We start from the raw sequence: 21,851 nt of genomic DNA on the forward strand, positions 1-21,851 counted from the left end.
CTGACTCATTGTTAGGGTATCTGGGGGGTCACACATCACATGAGATCATCTTGTCTGTGCTTGTAGTTTTCACCTAGGCGTGAGTCACTAGGTTAATTCTGAATAACCAGACTAAGAATCCTTGACAACGGAGTAACGAGAGGGTTTCAAATCCAGCGGCATTTTGCCTGATAGAATTTGGTTAGGCATATAGGAGCAAGTTAAGACGGCCCGGCACCACTCCTCAGGACTTTGGCTTTTGATGTAATCTAGTGTCGGGTGTCCTGTGCTGAGTGTCTGTCTCTTGGTAATTAGCACGTTCCTCCTCCGGTTGGGTTCATGGCGGGGATGAAAGGAAATGATAGCGGCCTTTAAAGAAAGCACTCTTTTGAAACAGAAATGAGTCAAGGGTTTGAGTCTGTGTTAGAACCTTCTGTCTCACTGTGTACCAGGCATCTATTGACTGGTGGCAAATCAGGTGGTGGGTAGAAGACTACTTTGTGCACCTAAGAGATGCTACCTCAAGCAGACAGCGGAATAAACCACTGTCCTCCCAACGGTCAGAATGTCTAAGTCACTGTGCCGTCCCATCCAGAGTGGATTCAGGAAGCTTCCACCAACCCCAGGGTCAAAACTAAAGTGGGCTTTGTGGACTTGGAAGCCAGCTGCAATCAGCCCTCTGCAGTCGACGCACGTGAGCAAGCATAAAGAAAGTGAAAAGTTATCAGCAAAAACCAGACGTTCGAGTTTCTTCCCCAGATTCATATTCCTTTACAGGTATTCATGTGCAAGCCCATCAGCTTTCTCCTCCATTTGTCCTTCTCTCTTTTGCCCTCCCCACTTTCTCTATTTCGTTCCTGCCCCTCTCGCTCTCCCCGCCCCCACTCGGTGGCCCTCCCTCATCCTTTTCTGCACCTCCGCTGCGTCATCGCTGGGTCTGTGGACACACCAAGACCAGGGTTTCGGCTCCTCACCGGGTGCCTCTCACCCCTTCAGGACTCCGTGTTTGCTGTGCCTTCGACAGGACTTTTACCCTTGGTTCCTCTTCCGCAGACTGTCTGACAGTACTTAAGTCTGCCCGGGAGTTAGTCTCCAGCACCAGGGGGTTTGTGAGAGAACAGGGAGACAAGAGAGGCGGCAGGAAGATTTGGAGAGGACTGTCATGAGCCTCGTCAGTCTTATTCCACTTTCATGGAACAATTCAGAGCAACCTCATCTTTTGGTTCCAAAATCACAAGGTTGGCCTTTTGCTGGAATGCCAAATTATCTTGGTTCTTTGAATCTTTCCTTAATGGCCCTACTTCCCAACCTTGGCCTTCCTTTCATTGTAGTCTTCTGCTGTCCTACGTCACACCTGTTGAGCCTAATAAAGAATTCTGGCTTTTTCTTCTCTTTTCACATCCTGGCCTTGGTGAATGTATTTTATTATCTCATGTGCTAGCCAGTCTGGGAACAAACGCCATCGTGCCATTTGAAGCCTCCATTATGGACAAAGAGTGTATAGATGTGGAGTTTGGGGCGACATGCTGGTAGGATACTTCCTGCATGTGGAAGCAACAGAAGTAGAATTCTGCATCTGGGATTCATCAGTTACTTCTTAACACGAAGCAGAGGTTCCCTAGCCAGGCCCCTCCATTCCTGTCCATCCTCGGCACAGCTTCTGAATCTCTAGTCGAAACCTCTGAGCATGTTTCTCCTTTGTGTTCATTCCCAGTCCGCATACGGCAACTTCCCAGTACTCAGTTTGGCTTGTGCTGGCTTGTCAAGTGAATGCAACAGCTTCCATATCCTTTCCCGGCTTTCTAAAGCCCTTTGTACCGGGCAATTCAGTGGCACGGAACTATTTTCTCCAGCAAGAGCCACTGAAGAGTTGTAAGTCGAGCTTAATACCCAAAAGCTCCAATGGTGTCCATGATGATAGGTTTTTGTATGGCTCTCCTCCACAAGACCCAATAGGAAGGATGGAACACCAAACTGAGTGAGTGTTCCTCCGGGAAAGGCAGAGGCACGCACATACACCACACCTGTCGGCTGGAGTAATTACCCTGGAGACGTGAACCACTCGGATCATCTTGTTGCTGTTTTAGAATTTCCTGAAACAGCTGCCTTGCGTTAAGGACAAAGGAAGGTCAGAGCAAGACCGGGAACAGCAGCCTCGCTGCCCCCTCCTCGCTGTAGGTGACCTTGACTCGGCTCCCACCCTGGTTGTCAACGCTGATGAATCTTTTTCTTCTTCTGCTTACAGCTCGAGGACCTGCTTCACAAGCTACAGTTCGTCATGACATACGTGGCTCCTTGGCAGATGGCTTGGGGTTCTTCATTTCACGTGTTTGCTCAGCTCTTTGCAGTCCCTCGTATCCTTTCTGCTTCTATTTTCACCCGCGAGCTGAGATTCACATTTTACGGATGCAAGCTTTTCATTGAACCCTGGCAATAAAAAGATTTGAAAGTCTTTAAGATTACATTTTAATGGGGACATGGGGAGGCACTTTGGATTCCCCTCAGGCCACTTAGCCTTAAAAGATGTTTCTTAATTTTGAACTCTTCCTGCTTCTTAATGCATTTCCAGGATTACTTTATTTTTTTATTTTGATTCTTTCATTTCCCACACCCAGATCTGCATTAAGATATCCTGTCTTTTAAATGGAAAGTCACTGCTTAAATAGTTCAGTTAACTTGTGCAAAATTGTGCAAATCGATTTGCTATTATTAAACACTGGATAGAGCTGATGTAGCTGATATACTGTTATAGGTTATATAACATTATGTTGTGATAGAGTTTGGTAATCACATACCTGAATAATACTCAAAAACTCAGAATTAGATATAAGTAGCAATACCCAAAGTCTCCTAAAGACTAAAAAAAATAATTTATGATTTTGTTTTGTAGCTGCCCTTAGCCAAGAAGCATAGTTTTATTGTTCGTAGCTTCATTTGGTTTCTTTGTATGTTTTTAATTGTTTCCATAATGATAATTAGTTTTAATTTACTTCAAAATGAATTTGAGATGCTCCTTCTAAAGATTACTTTGACACGGGGCACCTGGGTGGCTCAGTCGGTTGAGCGTCCCACTTTGGCTCAGGTCATGATCTTGTGGTTCATGAGTTCGAGCCCCGCGTAGGTCTCTGTGCTGACCTGCTCTGAGCCTGCTTTGGATGCTGTGTCTCCCTTCCTCTCCACTCCTCTCCCACTCGCTTTCTGCTTTGCTCTCTCTCTCTCTCAAAAAAAAAATGAATAAACATTAAAAAATTTTTTTAATTAAAAAAAAAGATCACTTTGACACAGATAGCTAAATTGTGTGTGTATGTGGAGAGAGAGAGAGAGAGAGAGAGAGAGATTAATAAAAAATGCTCTTGAAGAGAGACATTAAATAAGAATATCCTTGACTTGGGCGTAAAATCTGCCCTCAAATGTTTTCCTTTCCACCTAGTTTATACTTCCTAGCCTTGTACTTTGCACGATGTGTTTCAGGGATTACTTGTATCAGAATCCAGGAGGGGCTTATTAAATAATGAAATCCCTGAGCCCAGCACATACTTTTCAAATCACATTTCAGGGGGTGGATCCTGGAATGTCCATCTTCAAAAGCCTGACCAGGATTCTTATCCCACTGGCCTGTGTCACCTGCATTTCCGGAGCTTCCTCTCAGACAACATTTGCACAAGGCTCATTAAGACGATTCATAAACAGTCTCTGGGACCTGACCTTCGTGTGCAGGGATGGAAACATAGTTGGGATAATCATTAAGTGATAATATATTCCAGATTTTTAAAAATGCCCTTCTCCAGACTCCTTTGTTCAAAAGCATCTTTTTAAGCATGCCAAGAGCTGGCCTTACAAGGCACATTGTTCCGTGTTCCTATTCTTAGACCTGCATTGATATTTCTGGAGTGTTTCAAGGTTATTTGGTGGAACAAGCTAAGGAAAAAAAAAAATGCAAAAGTGGGAGCTTTTACACCACTTTTTTCCCCCTTTAACTCCAATCATTTTCTGTAATACCAGTAATTTTAGTTTTTCTAAAGACCTTTGAAACAAAGACAGTGAAATGAAAGAGTGAGGTGATTTGATTTCTGAAGCATGCCTACGGCATCCTATCTAGAGTTTAAAGCCTATTTATTAAATAAAAATTGTCAGGCGATGCAAATTTGCGGTTAAGGAGTTGCACTAGGAATTTGAAACTTGAAGTTATGATTCCCAATTTTATCCTAACTCTGGTCTCATGTAGATCTGTAGCATTTCTTGTGCCTATTTATGCCTTGTTAAGGGCATTCTGTGATGCTAATTACTCCTTGTGGTTTCATGGCTGAATTAAGACCCTTCTGGGAACCATAACTTTCAATTACCTGACCTGTTTGTGTGTTGAGGGTTCACACACAAGCACTTCATATCTGGCACTTAATATCTCCTGGAAGAATAAAAGTAGTGTGAGTATCTACCTCAGATTGCACAGGGTGCGTCTTAAATCTAAGTGCTCTCTTGATGGGCAAACTTGTTCTCAAAGAAGTAGAACATGTTTGAGATGTAGGTTTCATTGGGCATTTGGTAGCTCTGTTTTAGAACACTCGATTGATCCCCATGCTGAGTTCCTAAAAGTGTCCCGGAGAGTGACATCCGCTTCCTCCCTTCTCCTGAGATACAGACCTTCCAAGTGATGGTGGAGCCTGACCGCTGCAGTTGTGTGACAGCTTCAGGACTTTTAGCTCCACCCCCCCCCCCCCCCCCCGCCCTTATCCAAGGGCACCTTCCCATCCCTGACCACTTGTAAAGGTGGATATTTGTTGTTGGGAAGCCAACATCATACTGTTGCAAATACAATGAGATAAATAGCTCAGAAAAGCATATATATATATATATATATATATATATATATATATATATGCATGCCTTCAAGACAAGGCTATGAGCAGGGCAACTGAGTGGCTCAGTAAGTAGGGCGTCTGACTCTTGATTTGGGCTCAGGTCATGATCTCACTGTTTGTGAGTTCAAGCCCCTCCTCGGGCTCCACTCTGACAGTGTGGAGTCTGCTTGGGATTCTGTCTCCCTCTCTCTCTCTGCCCCCTCCCCCGCTGGCGCTCTCTCTCTCTCTCTCTCTCTCTTAAAAATAAACATAAAAAATTAAAAAAGACAAGGCTATGAGGTTCCTAAACAGCAGCCCTGGCTCTTGACTAATTTTGAATTGTTAATTGTTTTATCACCCTATTAAGAAGCTGTGGGTTCAATCCTGGCTCCAAGAAGGGACTAATTTGCTCCATTTTGGAACGGAATTAGCGTTCAGGCCAGCAGGGCACTGTTTAGTAAATTGCTTTTTCCAGTACTAGCATGCTTTCTCCCTTGGTAGCCTCTCTTAGTTTCTGAGCTTGTAACCTCCAGAGACAGAGAAGAATGCTCACCCTTTTCCTATGTATACAGACTATGCAAGACCATTGTCTTCTAGTAATTAGACCCATCCAGACTATTTCTGTTAAATGTGTGTATTGGGAAGGCTGCTTTCTGTTTGGTATATCCTTTTGAGCTTCAAATGATTTGTTTTTAACTTTAAGGATTGACATAGATGTTTTCTTTTTAATTTTTTTAAGTTTATTTCAAGAGAGACAGCACAAGTTGGGGAGGGGCAGAGAGAGGGAGAGAGAGAGAATCCCAAGCAGACTCTGCACTGTCAGTTGGGGGTTTGGACCCACAAACCGTGAGATCATGACCTGAGCTGAAGTCAGACGCTTAACCGACTGAGCCATCCAGGTGCCCAGGTATTAAATGTCCACAAATATAAGCTTTTGATGGCATCACCACCTCTCCCTTGGTAAGAAACAGAGAAAGTTCCACGTGCCTGCTCTCGAAGTCAGTTTCTTGGCATTGCCTTACCAGCTATGGTCACAGGCTTTCATATTTGCCCCGAGTGTGCTGTATTTCTTTATTGATCTTCCCTAAATAAAATAACCTATTCACTGCTGCCCTACCTCTGGCCTGTTCAACTTTATTTCCTCCCCCACCACACTGAACTTGATTTACAGTCTCACACTGCTTTCCTTGCTTCATTTCTGGATAATTGTTTCTGGCATTTAAAAAAAAAAAATGGGGCGCCTGGGTGGCGCAGTCGGTTAAGCGTCCGACTTCAGCCAGGTCACGATCTTGTGGTCTGTGAGTTCGAGCCCCGCGTCGGGCTCTGGGCTGATGGCTCAGAGCCTGGAGCCTGTTTCTGATTCTGTGTCTCCCTCCCTCTCTGCCCTTCCCCCGTTCATGCTCTGTCTCTCTCTGTCCCCAAAGTAAATAAACGTTGAAAAAAAAAATTTTTTTTTTAAAAATGGACAACGTAATCTTGGGGGAAACTCGTAGAGTCGAAAAGAACAGTGCCAGCCTGGCTAGCATTCTACCCAGCCCCAGCTCCACTGGTCTTTGTCCTGGCTTTTCTTCAACCCCCCCCCCCCCCCAGCGCCCTCTGTCGCCTAAGGGTGTAAACTTAACCCCTTCTGCACTCCTGTCTTCCTTACCTCAGAGAAATCTCCCCGTGACTCTGCCTTCTCACATTTTTTCAGGACCTCTACACCAGGACCTCCGCCATGCAGTTCCCTTTTCTTCCTGTGATAAGGGGCATGGTTAATTTGGTGTGTTTTGTGACCGAGGTGTCTAGTTATTTTCAGCTCTCCAGTGAAGAGGAAGCTGATGGGTGTTAATGGCTATCTAGGTAGCTCCTTTGTTCAGTAGCTCTCCAATGGAACCTAGGTCAACATAAAAGGAATTGCATTTAATTTGAAGCACAATAGAGACCTTTTGGATACCAAAACAACTCAGCACCAGAATGGATTATTAATGGGGGATATGTCATTTCACTCCCAGAGATGTTTGGAAGTAAATAGCGAGTTGAAAAAATAAAACGAAGACACACTCCTTCCTGAAGCAAAACTCTGATGCTTAAGTCTATGAAAATGCATGGGGAAGTGTCTGTGACAGAGCGAGGCCATCCTTTTCTGGATTTACTTGTCAGTGGGCGGTAAGGTCCCCTACGGCCCCCACTCCCCCATCACACGGCTGATGGCACATGAAGGCATTTAGGTGCCTGGGTCGCTTCCGCGTTCTGGCTGGCGATGACATAGCGACTTTTCTGTCTGTGCGAGGCGTTTCTTTCTTACTTTGTGCCAGAACCTTTTGAACACAGGTTAAAGAAATAAGACCTTCATTTGTGTAGCGGTGAGAAAACCCCCTTCCAGGTGGGGAGATAAGCCCTGTAGTGGAATGCTCTAAGCCCCCAAGGGACAAGGGACAAGGAACAGTGTGCCTATGTAAGGCACCACGCTGGCTTCTGCCACCCCCACCACGGGTCCCCTCTGTTGCCCTGCACCGCAGGGACATGTGATTGGCAGCTGGGAGCAGCCTTCCAATGATGGGGAGAGACTGGGGAGGGACCAGCCCTTGTGGCACCTTCCTCAGATTTCTAGGGATCAGTGAATTGGTCTTACTCCAAAAAAGACAGCAGTACTAATTTTCATATTTAAACAATTATACTTCTGATCACCCAGGATGTGTAAAAGTTGAGTCCCTCCAGTAAATGAGAAACCCATACAGGGTGCAAAATGCTGTGACTTCATGGGCACACAGTTTTAGCTACAAACCAGATGTGACTTGAATTAAGCCATTGGTATTCACTATATCATAAAGAATATGTATATTTTTTTGGATAGTGGGGAAAGATTCCTGGAGAAACAGAGATGCTACCTTCTCTAACAATGCTATTTATTTCTTTTAAAAAGTGGAATTTAATTTTAATTATTTACGAAGCCCCTTAATACCTTAGCAAATGTAGCACAGTGTGTTTTGTGCAGCTAATGATATCCTGGTAAAAAGAAAGTGTTCTCTTCAAACCTTCGACATTAAATCACAGTGAGACCGCTGGGGTTTTACGAGAATCATTTGGTTTTCATGCTGGTGAAATCAGACCTAGCGGGATACTATTGAAAGTTTTATATCTCCAACTATGTACATAAGAGAGATCCAGTATATGGCCTCCTTCCTTTCCTTGGCGAGAAAACGGCTTTACTATAAACGAGTCGAAATCTGAAATAATATTTAGACATAGAACACTGAAAAACTTTTTTTTTCTTTTGCCTTAACTCAGAACGCTCAGATTCTGCCATGCTTCTCTTCCAGACGATGGCCACCTCAATCTTTTCTACCCCTCTGAGTCCATTCCTCGGGAGTGTCATTTTCATCACCTCGTACGTTAGGCCAGTGAGATTCTGGGAGAAAAACTACAAGTAAGACCCTGAAGCCGATGCTAACTTGCTTTGCTAGAATGTGTGCTTCGGGCCGCTCCCGGGCCTTCCTCCTTGTCAGGGCTCAGGCCTCACGCTTCGCAGGCTGGGGGCTGCACGGGTCCCCCGGGGGCTCCCTGAGTTCATCACTCAGCACGGGGGCCTTCCGGGCTCTGGACCAAACATGCCCGACGGCAGATTTGCAGCCGGGCGCTAGTCCAGGCTCCACGAGTTGTGAAGGCAAAATGGGTTCTCACGGCCGCGTATTTAGCAATTGCCCCTCGGGAAGGTTGTTGGGGGCGCTGACGTCATCCCCTTTGCCTGGCAGAGGTGGTCCCTGGCTGGCACGTGTGAGTATCCTTCATACGCCCGTCCTGTGCAAGTGTGCACGTGTCACAGCTCAACATTAAGGAGAACAGCAATTTTCTGAGCGCCGTTAAACTCGTAGAAGATGATTTATGTACTTTTTCTTGACTCTTTGGACAGGCTGGTTGTAAATTTCCTCCAGCGAACAATGATGGAGTGGGGCGGCAGAGTTATTTCTTAAGTGAAGGGGAGTGCTTTTCAAGAGCTCCTGAGGATTTGGGGGCGGGTCAGGGGGGAGTTTGGTGGGGGGGAAGGAACCTAGAATGTGTGGCAGAGGAGAAAGGTGGCAAGCCAGCCCATCCCTGCCCTCAGCTGGGGCAGAGGAGGCTGACTTCCGTTTCAGAACGCCTTCCCCTAACTTAGAGCAGCACCTTCGCTGATCCCTACAAACCCCAATCCACCCTCCATAGTATGTCTCTATTTTGCACGACTCTGGCATTTTACACTGTGCTCTTTGTACCTTAGACAAGACACCAATGACTTAGGAGGTCTGTGGTTTCCCTTTCTTTTTTTTTTTTTTTTTTTTTAATTTTTTTTTTCAATGTTCATTTATTTTTGAGACAGAAAGAGACAGAGCATGAACGGGGGAGGGGCAGAGAGAGAGGGAGACACAGAATCGGAAACAGGCTCCAGGCTCTGAGCCATCAGCCCAGAGCCTGACGCGGGGCTCGAACTCCCGGACCGCGAGATCGTGACCTGGCTGAAGTCGGACGCTCAACCGACTGCGCCACCCAGGCGCCCCTCCCTTTCTCCCCTTAGACAGTTTCCGCGACCGTAAAATGCACCCCCTTGTGGGACAGGCAGTAGGGTCTGGTGAATAAAACTCAGCCTGGGGCACCGGCCCGCCTGGGCACACACCTCACCTCCACCACTTAGCGCTGGCCCCCTCAGGCCTCTCTCTCCTCTTCTGTCAAATGGGGGCAAAATGATAGGATCTACTTCACAGACTTGCCGTGAGGAGAAAATGAGTTAATACACATAAAGCACCTAGAACAGGGCCCGGTGGAAAGCAAGTCCCGTGTGAGCCTGCGTTGCTGGGATTCCTCTCTGACGGCTCCGCGTGGACGTCCCTGTCCCCGCCTGGCCCACGCTAACAGGTGTTTACCGTGACTGAGTACAGCACATCCAGCAAGCTCATGTTTGGGGTGCCCTGGGGGAAAGCTAATCGGACCCGAGCCCTCCATGTGGGGCCACGGAGAGGTAGGGAGACCCCTTGGGTGCCCGGCAGGCTCCTCGTAGTCCAAGAGAGGTGGGCTGTTCTCAGTACAACAAATACCTGTGTGAAATTTTGCACATAAGCAAGAGTCCTCCTTCGTGTGTGTTTCAGGAGAGATCGTGCCTATTGACAGAGCCAGAGGGTAGAAGAAAACGGCCATCACTGGCTTGTCTCTTTTTTTTTTTTTAATGTTTCTTTATTTTTGAGAGAGAGACAGACACAGAACACGAGCATGGGAGGGGAGAGAGAGAAAGGGAGACACAGAATTCAAAGCAGGTTCCAGGCTCTGAGCTGTCAGCACAGAGCCTGACGCGGGGCTCAAACCCGTGAACCGCGAGATCAATGCCCTGAGACCAAGTCGGACGCTCAACTGACTGAGCCACCCAGGTGCCCCGCTTTAAGTTTCTTTAGGGGAAAACAATTCGGGGTATCTTTTTAGAGCTCTGGAAACCACATTTCTGGAAAGTGCAGACACCTGTAAACAAGAGGGCTGGCAATGTCTGTGCTGTTAACCACGCAGGAGAGTGCAAGATACTTTCAACTTGATCGTCGGTACAAAAGATCCCTTTTTGTCTCCTATGCTCAGATCAGTTAGGAGCCAGTCTTTCCGGCCTGGAATCTGACGTGAGCAAGACGCATCCCGGTTGAGCTGGGAAGGGTTTTAAGCTCCCGAGGTAGGGAATGGAGAGTCTTTGTGGAAGTGGTTTTATTGCAGGGAAACGTCCTAACAACTGTGCAGAGCAAGGCTTGTGTTTTCTCACCTGCAGGATTCATGATACTCGAATTGTCTGCCTATGTGGGTTACTTAACTGGAGGGGCTTCAGGAGCAGGGTTAACATGTCCCTACTCACTGTCACAAATAATTGATTCTTCTGTGATCCATTCTGTTAGCACTGTTACGGGGGACGGGTCTATCTTTGGTCGGCCTGGTCTTTGGGTGGGGAGGGGTCGTCAGGGTCTGCGGGGTATGTCTAAGGATATCCAGCCTTTACTAGGTCTCTCGGGAGGAGCCAAGTTGGAGACAATGTTCAGACCCGCTGGGGGAAAAGTTCCTGATGCAAAATCCAGTCTTGTCCCCTGTGTTAAGCATCAGGCTACAGAGTCCTGGGCCTGGCTGCTTCGAAGATCAGTGATGGAATTCAGGACAGTGAGAGGTGGGTATCAGGAAAGGAAGTGCCAGGAAATCTCATCTGGATCCCTGCAAACGCTCTGGAAAGCTCATTCTCACTATCTTAAACTGTAGGTTTTCATTTCAAATGCTAATGCCTGCTTGTGTTCTTGTTTGAGAGCTTCTGCACAGCTGCTTCCTTGCCTTCTTTTCAGTCTGCTACAGAGGGGCGCTTGGTGACAGGGTCATGGATTATGTTGAATTGTTCACCACATGTCCCCTCACTTTCAAAGGCCGATGACAGACACTCTCCTCTGGAGATTGGGCGGGTCATGCTGCCAGTGGGCATGCACGCACGCCGCCCCCAGCCCGGGGTGTGGTGAGGACAGTCCCCTCTCTTGGCCTTCCTCTCCCTTGCCCCCCACCCTGCTGGCTTTGGTCTCTGCCAGTCTGCAGTGAGCCCAGCACTGCAATGAAACCATTCTAATACCCTAAGGAACCGGTAAGTCTATCACCAGCCACCTGGTAACTAGGGCCAGTCTGGTTTCCCCGGCCTGGGCTGTCCTGAAATCCACAGGCTTCCCGTTCCCCGACACGCTCCTCCCTGGGGGCACATGACAAATGTGCCCTCTGCCCTCCTGCCTCCCCAGCTCTCTAGGGGATTCTGCAACCATCGCACCAGGTTCCATGCTGTCTCAAAAGCCTGTGGTGGCTCACAGGTGCCAGGTGGACCAGCCAGGTCCGGCAAGAAGCCGTGCACCTGCACGGGCCCATACGTCAGCCCTGGCGGCCACGCGCGGCTAATGAGCCTTGGAAACGGGGCTAACGTGGCTGAGGAACTGAATTTTTACTTCTGTTTAATTTCAATTAATTTAAATTTCAGAGGCTACCGCACTGGACGGCACAGATACAGACCCTCCCTGAGTCTGAATCTCAGTTTCGAGTTTATTTCCCAACACGTTCTGTCATACCTCACATATTGTGGACTCTTCATCGCTCGTCTTGCCGCGGGCTGCGTCCTTCGTGGACTGTCCTCCCCTCCCCCTACTTCTCCACTTCCCATCCACAGGCACCCAGATTCACAGAGGGGTATCGTGTTCCAGCTCTTGATGAGTATGCAGTAAGGTTCAGGATGGCCTTTAGGATGAGAGGTATCGTAGCAGCCGTCTGTGCAAGATGCATTTGCTCTGTGGCCATCAGCGAATTCTGCCCAGGATTGACAGAGGCTGTATTTGTCTCCAAGTCTGGACTTGTTTGTTTTTCATCTTTGTGCCCCTACGGAGCCATGCACGTAGTAGGTGTTCTCTATTTCTTAAATGAATTGAGTCCCACGCTATTGTGTGAGAGAGAAAGGAAATCTTAACCTGGGTTTTTTTATCTGCCGTTGTTAGAAAGTTCTCTGTTAAACTGATGTTCCCTTGACTAATAAGGGCTTTAAAATCTGTCTTGATGAGCTCTGCCTGGTGTCTCCACTTGAATTACAGGCAATGACAATAAATGCACTATAATAGTGCCTTGTGTGTATAAATCCCCTATGTCAGAGTATTTTAAAAGCTTTAGAAACACATTCTGATATTATGATAGATCACCCTTCTCTTTATATATAAACAATCCCTAAATAACCAATCTTTGTCATTAATGTGAAACAAATGTTTAGGCTAGAAAGTATTGACTCATGTTTTTCCTTATCTCAGCAAATATCTTGGACCTAAAGGAGTTGACTGTTTTCAGTCCCAAAGAATGAAAGGTTGTATTAACAATGATTTTGTTTGGATATATCAAAAGTCTTGTATAAAATGTAAAATGCCATAGCCACGAGGAGACACATATAATAGCTACCTGAAAGGCAAGTATGGCTTTCACGGTTGTTACATTTCTATCATATTCTCCAGATTGGTTTTATTTTTTTTTTAATGTCTTATTTATTTATTTTTGAGAGAGAGAGCACAAGTGGGGGAGAGGGGGCAGAGAGAGGGAGACAGAGAATCCAAAGCAGGCTCCAGGCTCTGAACTGTCAGCAAAGAGCCCGACATGGGGCTGGAACTCACAAACTGCGAGATCATGACCAGAGCCAAAGTTGGATGCTTAACTGACTGAGCCACCCAGGCGGCCCATATCATATTCTCCAGATTGATTTTAAAATATTAAATCATTCTGGGCATTATCCTTCTCAACAAATAAGCATTAAGCATCTATGTGAGGGCACCATGCTAGGCTTTAACTAATAGTAGTCACCATGTGATTGGTCTGCAAAAACATCAACTCTGTATTCTGTGCCCTTGGTCCCACCCTCGTTAGCAAGATGGTCAGCATTACTTAATTCTCAGCCCTTCCTGAGACAGTGTTAATACATCTGAAATTGTGAGCTTTGTAGTCAGACTTCCATTAAAACCCCAGCCCATATGTTTGGTTAGTTAGGTGTTTGACTCTGGGAAATTATTCAGTCTGTGAACCTCAGTTAACTCATCTGTAAAATGGGTTGACTGTCTCTCTGTGCCTCCCAGAAGTCATATATACCAAATGAGACATGGTTCCCTGTGGTAAATGGATAGGTTATTTCTGTGTACAGCAATTTTATTCTTAATCCTGTCCTCATTTTGTTGTCCTTCCCTGTACTTCTGTCTTCTCTCACTCGCCTTTTAATTCAATCATGTCTAGACGTATTCTTTATGTCCTTGCAACCTATGGGAAATCCTTCCTGAAATGGCAGAACACAATTAGACCAACCAGTGTAAGGACACAGGTCTAGACCACGTAACATCAAATCCACAGCGTGCTGTGAGATGCCCCTTAAATACGAGTCTTCACCCTTAATGCTGTGTTTATTTTGATGCCTTAGCCGTGTCAGAGCCTGGTTCTGTTCTTTGAGCAACATAGCTGCCTTAGTGGATAAACAGCATCTCTAAAGCATCCCTATTTTGTGGTTTATCAAATGACAGTCTGTATGACCCAGATATTTGAGCTGGTCTCCGTGGGCTCCCGGCCATGTTACTGTGTTATGTCCCAGGCCCTTCGTGAGTCTGTAATACAAGTGAGACTGGCATGGACCCTTTGAATTACACAGTCACCTCTGTGCTACCCACAGAAGGGAGTCCTCCGGTCTCTTCCGCTCTGGGAGGAGAACCCCCTGTGCCTTCGTAGGCGGGCCTTGTGAGCTTTGTCGGCCGCAGCTGTGGGCTCCTCACTATCCTGCGTCTGTTCCTCCTGTCCTCACCTGGACACCGCGATCACCCGGGTGCACCTGCTGCTGCTGGGGCCGTCGGCATTCTCCTGCCCCCCGCATGTCCCATCCTTCACCACCTTGAAGACGGTTCTCTCCCTGCACCGCCCTCTTTATCGAGCTGAACAGCTCTATTTTTTTTGAAATGGTCTGTACCTCGGGCATCCTGGCCTCCCTCATCCAGATGTTTCCTGGGTTGTCTCCAACCCTCCCTTCTAGGCCGTTCCAGATGTCCTCTCCTCGGCCCTCAGTAGATGTCACTACCTGCGAGCCAGATGTTCGGTTCTCAGTTACGCCTTCTCAAATTTGAGACCTCTCAATGTCGGGGCGCCTGGGTGGCTCATTTGGTTGTGTCTGACTCTTGGTTTTGGCTCAGGTCATGATCTCATAAAAATAAAACCTCTCAAAAATTTTTAATGTGTATTTACTTTTGAGAGAGAGAGAGAGAAAGAGAGGGAGAGAGAGAGAACTTGAGTTGGGGAGGGGCAGAGAGAGGGAGAGCGAGAATCTCAAGCAGGCTCCAGGCTCTGAGCTGTCAGCACAGAGCCTGACACCGGGCTTGAACTCACAAACTACGAGATCATGACCTGGGACGGAAATCAAGAGTCGGACGCTTAACTGACTGAGCCACCCAGGCACCCAAAAGCCTGTCAATAACTTTACTAAAGTATTGCCGAGCCAGGCCTTCATCATGCCGATCGCATGTGTGCATTTTAATGAAAATCAGAAGTTTGCATTTCCCCTACCAGCTCTTGACCCATTGGCTTTAACATTCTAGTCCGTAAAGGTCCATTTCAGTCATGCTGCCCAGCATCTCCCCAGCCCCTTCGCCTGTGCTCTCCGCAGACCTGCCTCCATCTGTGTCTTCGGTCATGATTTCTTAATGACGATGAGCAGGACAGAGCCGCGCGCGCCTGACTTGGGTAAGGCAGTCCGAAAAAGAAGTTCCCGACATCACCCTTTATTGTTTACCTTCCCACAATGGAGAGTCTTTTTCCGGATGTTCCCTGCCCACCGGGGTATTTTAAGCATGGTTTGTGAGATCCTTGGGCAAAGCACGGAGCTTCTGCAACGGCAATCTTTTTCTCAGATGCCAAGCAGAAAGCTTATTTGGCTTACGGGGTTAATGGCAAAAGGCAGCACTATAATTAAAAGTTGCAGTTCTGCAGGGGAGGGAGTTACATCTCTCAGCTTGCAATTAAGCTGTTCCACAGTTTATGTGGGTATGTTTACCAAGTGCCCGGACAAATTGAGATAAAAGTCTTGGCGCTCCGTTATCAGATGTCTTAGGGCTACTAGAACTCTCATAGCCATACCTAGGCATGTGTTGGGCTCGGGTATAGTATGATGAATGGTAACGATAGAGAGAGTACAGTAGGGTGGTACTGGGGGGGTAACAGTGGTATTCCTCATTTTTGTAGTTCCTGAACACCTGCTCACCTTCCCGAATGCATTCGTTCTAGCCCCTTCCTACCCGTTCTGGAAGGAGAATTTCATTTTCCTCGTTTCACAGACCAGAGAAAGGAGACCCAGAGAGTTAAAGAACTTGCCCCAGGTCACAGAGCAAGTCAGTGGCTGAGCCAAGACATTAAACCAGGCCTGGTCGCGTGCCAGGCCCTGAGCACTTTCCGTCATGTTCCAAAGCCTCTCAAATGCCTCCCACGTTAAAAAAAAAAAAAAAAAAATTTAGTGAATGCCAGTTAAAATGTTTGGTGGCGACGGGAGAGAGGTGCTGTCACAAGAGCCATGTTCTGTGGAGGAGGAAGGAAGGGCAGTGGTAGTCCAGGCACCGAGGCCGCTTTACTGTGCGTGTCCTGCTCCGGAAATGGCTTCTTTTGGTCCTGGAGCCACAGCATGGCGTTTCTCAGCAGGGCCACCTCCTTCACGGCCCTGGCCATGTGCTGTCGCCCGGCTGGCTCTCGGCAGCTCCAGAGCCCGACCAGGGAGGCATGTGGTCCCTCTCAGACTGAGAAATCTGTGATCACCAACAATGTTGGTGGGGGCGGGGCGGTGGGTGCATTGGGGTCAGAGCAGAAATGGGGCTTCGATGACCTTTGTGGGCCATGAGCGACCACCTGCAGTCCTGAATAAAACCTCAGGCCCAGAAAGGGAGTCAGACTAATTAATTCAGATGCAGTTTGCTGTGAAAGGATCAAAAAGTGCCCTCACTTTTCCTCGGAGCCAGTGGTAGGTCTTTGGGGATCTTTCTCCACAGAAGGGACGACACAAGGTTGTCAGGGTGCATATAGAAATGTGAGAATTTTGAGTAGTTTAAAAATGCTTAGGGGTCACTTGGAGATGGATGGATAAAAGAGACGTGCTTAGGGATTAACACGGCTCAGCCACCACAGTGACTGTGGGTGCCGGGACTTACAGATACAGCCAGGATAAGAATATGGGCCAAGTCCCAAGCTTTCCAAAAGGAATAGAAGCAAGGAGATACCAGCAAGAGCCATTCTTAGTTATGGATGGATGAAATGAAGGGGTCAAGGCAGACTGAGAAGCCAAAAGGAGTTCAAGAGTTTAGTGGCAGTAGAACTCAGGCAAATGGCTGGGAACTGAGAACCCACAGGAGGCAGTGCCTGCCTCAGATTTCGTTTCCCTCTGGTAAAACTCAGCTCTGCATATGACGTTTCTCTGGACTTTAGGCCTCAGGTAAGAAACAGATAAGCAAGGAGACTGTGGCCGAAGGGCCCAGGCGGTAGAAAGGTAAGGCGTGACACCCAGAGTCCTAGAGATCTGTTGTTTCTGCCTGGCCTGAGTTCTGGGGCTCTGGGGCAGGGAGACATGCAGGGAAGGCTGACCCCTCTCTCCCCCCAGCCTTGGTGGTGTGGGACATAAGCCTCATGCCGCTGGCAGCCTTCTCGTCCCCACAAAGTGAGACGGGCCTGAGAATTCAGCAAACGCAAGAAGAATGCAGGGCCGAGGGACTCCGAGAATGTTCCCGATGACAACCCTAGCCCCTGAGTCCAGCTGGGCCCGATCGAGTGTTCAGTGATGTGAGCCAGTGAATTCCATATTTTGTTTAAGCCATTTCCAGTTAGGTTTTCTGTCACTGGAAATCAAAAGTCTCCTCATAAAAGCAAGGGATGGCTTTTATCAAAGGAATCCTTCCCCTCTACCTTTTATTTTGGGGCTGTGTGACAGCATGAAGGTGAGGCCTTTATGGCCATAATTCTGTGGTTCTAACTAGCCTAGAAACCAGAGAAGGTACCAGGCGTCCCTTATTGTGCCTCCAGGATGGGGCGGCAGACCAGGAGTCTCGGCTTTCTCTGGCTTCGTGGCTGACATGCCCCGTGTTTTAGGCCAGGTCTCCCACGTCCCTTCTCTGCCTCAGATTTTCTCCACTGGAATTTCTGGTCTGTGTCTGAGTGCTGTTATGTCTGAGAAACTAAATGATGAACTTGGCCCCATCCCGCTGTTTTGCTGACGGATGAGAAAGCTCTCACACACATACCCAGGGGTAAGGGTTGACACTTCAGGTGTGGTGATGAGCTATTATGCAAATATATTCCAGAAGGATGACGCTTTTGAGGAACTCCAGGGCGGCGAACTTCTCAAATAGCCCTGGTTCGAACTTATTATTCATTATGCCGTGGTGCATAATTTTACTCCGGGTCCTGTTACATTTTGCTGAGCAGTTAAAGAATTTGAGAAGTGCAGAGGAGTGCAGGGTAGTGAAGTTGACCATGTGCCTGCAGGAAGGCGTCCAACATGCCCACCTGCTTCCAGGCCGTCTGGGGCTGCTGACTCTACACTTCAAGGTCACCCAGGAGCGAGGCTTTGTGAGCGAGTCAGGTTGATGGATGGTTGCAGGGGCGTGTAAGTCTATTACAGCATGAGGGCAGAGCCCTTTTCTCTGCACCGCAGCAAGTGAGGGCAGGGGGGTCCTGTCTCAGCTCTTAGGGAAGCGTTGGAGACTGGACTGATTTCTTCCAAACAAAGGAAGGCAGGAAATATCCAGCTCTTAAATCCACATTAAATGGCAAACTCTTTTACCACCTTGGATCAAATATACGTAGCGCAGGAGATTTATAGTGCATATATCCAAGGCATCTGCACAGAGCAGTCCCACCCTCCAACGCCGAGAGCCCTGAGCACGTTGGAAGGTCTGTCCTGTGATCGGCCAGTGCTCAAAGTGGACGTCATTGGCTGCGGCCAGTGTGTTCTCATTCCTCCCGTGACTGACGGAGTCAGCTGCGGGAGTCAGCCGCGGGCAGGCCGGTTTGGGTCCCGGAGAATGTGTGCATTTGAGGCTCTAGGTGAAAACTCATTCATTGGCATTCTAGTGATCTGGTGGGGCGCCTTTTATCTTATTACTCTGAGCATATTTCCAGGACTGACTTTAATCCTGCTTCACTGAGAGCCAAGAGACCTGGCCCAGGCTTCGCATACGGCTGCTGCTTCTTGATACACAGGGTTCCAACTGATTAATGAACTTAGTACACAACGTGGACATAGAAGCTATATTCTTTTATTCCTGTCACTTTGGGAACATTCCACCATCATCCCCACTCGTAGGGTTTATAGTACTTTCTCATGGCTGGATTGCTGTGTTTACTTCTCTCTGTAAACAGTTCAGGAGATTGATGCTTCCCTTCAAGATTTTGAAAAATGGCCAGTAATGGAAAAATAATCACATACATGAGAATTAGAAAAAAAAAATCTATTATCTGATAAAAAAAATAAGGGTATTTTAATGTATTATATTCCTTTTCCATTCGTGATACCTTCCTATATTACATGAAAGGAAGTATTTGTTTTAGAGATCGTATAGTTGGACCTTATTTTCCTAGTGCCGGGGAAGGCTTTGGAGAGACGATACTTTGAAGTTTGGGGGAAGGAAGGAGAGGAAGTTCTTAATGGGTTTTAAAGAAAATTGGGTAGGAAATGAAGTTTTTAAAAAGCAGTTTTGAAGAGCAGTCCAGAATGACTTTTTCTGTGTGAAGTTAGCATGGGTAAAGAACAGCCACGAGGGAGGAGGTTTTCTTAGCATTGTCAAAGAACTTGTTTTGGTTTGAAAAGACTTGTGCACCCCTAGGTTTATGGCGACATTTACAATAACTAAGATATGAAAGCAACCCAAGTGTCCATTGGTAGATGAATGGATAAAGAAGATGTGGCCTGTGTGTGTGTGTGTGTGCGTGTACATAAGTACAATGGAATATTACTTGACCATAAAAAAGAATGATGTCTTGCCATTTACAACAACATGGATGGACCCAGTGGGTATTATGCTAAGTGAGATAAGTCAGACAGGGAAAGACAAATATCATGTGAGTTCTCTTATATGTGGACTCTAAGAAACAAAAGAGAGGAACAAGCAAAAAAAAAAAAACAACAAATTGTCTCGTGAATACAGAGAACAAACTGGTGGTCGCCAGACAAGAGGCGGAGTGGGGGGAATGGGTGAAATAGGTGAAGGAGATTAAAAGGTACGAATTTCCAGTTATAAAATAAATAGGTTGCAAGGATATAAAGTACAGCGTAGGGAATATAGTCAATAATATTGTAATAATGCCATAGAGTGACATACCTCATTGTGGGGAGCATTGTACAACATATAGCATTGTCGAATCACTGCATGGTACACCTGAAGCTAATATAACGTATGTCAACTATGCTTGAATAAATAATAATAAAAATAATTTGGGGAAAGGCTGGGGCCAAGGCGGGACAGCTGGGAGAGTTGAATGAGCTGATGATCTGTTGCCTATTGTTCCTGTGCTCCTTGAGCCAAAATTCTACACAATCTATTTTAGTATTTGAAAAATCAATTTGGAAAACATTTTCAGAGTAAACTTTACCATTCCTTTTTTCTCCATGACAGAAAAATCTATACCCAAATGTCTTGATGCAGTGACATCAGAACCATTTTCTGTTTACCCATCGTCACTCGTTGTTCCCTTGGGTAACTGGCCTGTTACAAGGTAAAAGCGATTCTTTGTTTAGTTCCGCGGAGGTTGGCAGGCAGAGATGCAGCTCTGTATTTCAGTGTTCTACCCAGAGTCCTGTGCAATGTTTAGTTGCCATCTTATGCCTTGAGAAAATGGGGGATCAGAAGAATTAAGCGATTCTCTCCTTCACGCCCCTCAAATAGTTTAATAAGTCTTAACCCAAGTAGGAAACAGAAATCAGGCTTATTGACTTCAAATTGCAGTTTTATTCTTGCGTTTTTAAGATGGAGTTGTGAGCCACGCACAGTGTCATGGTCCAGAAGTGAATAAAACAACAAAGGAAAGGTGAGGTCCATCTCAGCGGGAAGCTTGCTGGTGTGCTTTTATTAAGCGCCACCTCCCTTGGTGACAAAACGGCACCGTGTGTCAATGGCTTCACATCCAGAGAATGTGTCTTCCCAGGATGCTGCCGCTCCTGAGGCAAGTGGCCATGCAAACAGGGGACCTGAGTTAATTCATCAGGGCTGTGTGTGTCCCTGAGCAAATAGCTGTCGACTCTTGCTAAGGATTACGGTGTCATTTTTGCTGTGTGGGGAGCTTGTCTTAATCCCAAATCTGTGCATACCACTGGTCACCAATGGAAAAAAAGTACACGGGTCTTCATCCCAGGAGACATTTCACCCACCACTCTAAAACGCTGTCCCATGGATGACGTTGGGTCTCTTGCTACCAGAAGGATACAAAAGAAGTCCAAATCTTAAATCGAGCATGTTAAACTTGGGGAAAAACCAGCACCTTCTTGCTAATTTAATCCTTATGAGTCAGTTATAATCCTCTGCATCTCAATTTATTCAAGCCTCCCTTTGGCTGGCTCTTTGCCCAACTGCATGCAACCTGAATTTTTTTTATTGCTGTTTTTATTAGTTGCATTTGCAGAATGAGAAGAAACACTTTTCACCCCCTAAATATTTACGACCTTCCAGTGAGTGAACAGTTGGACTTCATATCCTGTATTTGAAATGCTGGATAATCTTGGATTCTTCTGGCTGAAATGGGAGAAGCAGTCCTAATTGGAAATGTAAGCGAGTTAAGATCAGAAATACAATTTCACCTGAATGCGTGATTGTAATAACGAAATTCAGGCCTGCTGTCATCTATGGAGATTTTTTATTTAGACTTTTTTTTTGTTTTTGTTTTTTTAGCTAGTTACAGATTCATGTACAGTTGAGAGAAGTAATACAGAGGGATCTCCTATATATCCTTTACCCAGTGTGCAGATGCTAACATCTTGCAAAACTATCACAAACCAGGTTATTGATGTTGATACAGTCAAGATATTGAGCTTTTCTGCCGCCACAGAGATTTCTCCTGTTGGCCTTTCTTTTACAAGTACACACTCTTTTATAAGCACCCCTACCCCTTCTTAATTCCTGTCAACTACTAATCCATCCTCCAGCTCCATCATTTTGTCATTTCAAGAATGTTCTATGACTGGAATCATACGGTATTTAGCCTTGTGGGATCAGCTGTTTTTACTCACGCTAATTCAGCGGAGATTCATTCAGGTCATTGTATGTGTCCGTAGTTTGCCCCTTTTGAATGCCGAGTGTATGGATATGCCACAGTCTCTAACAACTCACTCATCGAAGGACGTCTGTGTTGTTTTCGGTTTGGTGCCATTATGAACAAAGCTGCTATGGACATTCGTCTGCAGGTTTTTGTGTGTGAACATAAGTCTTCATTTCTCTGGGATAATTGCCCAGGAATCCAATTGCTGGGTCATATGGTAGTTTTTTAGGAAACTGCCAAAATGTTTTTTCA

At 46.5% G+C, this 21,851-nt stretch overlaps 1 protein-coding gene across 4 annotated transcripts in view; it reads left to right on the forward strand.

The window, feature by feature from the left end:
* PCNX2 (pecanex 2) overlaps positions 1 to 21,851 on the forward strand; it is a 305,815-nt gene that overhangs the window by 208,836 nt on the left and 75,128 nt on the right. For all 4 annotated transcript variants that reach the window (XM_043596291.1, XM_043596295.1, XM_043596293.1 and 1 more), the window contains exons 22-23: positions 2,225 to 2,333; positions 8,097 to 8,226. In XM_043596291.1, the coding sequence (XP_043452226.1) occupies positions 2,225 to 2,333; positions 8,097 to 8,226 (239 nt within the window). The remainder of the gene's footprint in view (positions 1 to 2,224; positions 2,334 to 8,096; positions 8,227 to 21,851) is intronic.

Source organism: Prionailurus bengalensis, chromosome D2 (assembly GCF_016509475.1).
Source record: "Prionailurus bengalensis isolate Pbe53 chromosome D2, Fcat_Pben_1.1_paternal_pri, whole genome shotgun sequence".
In the NCBI taxonomy this organism is placed as follows: Eukaryota; Metazoa; Chordata; class Mammalia; order Carnivora; family Felidae; genus Prionailurus; species Prionailurus bengalensis.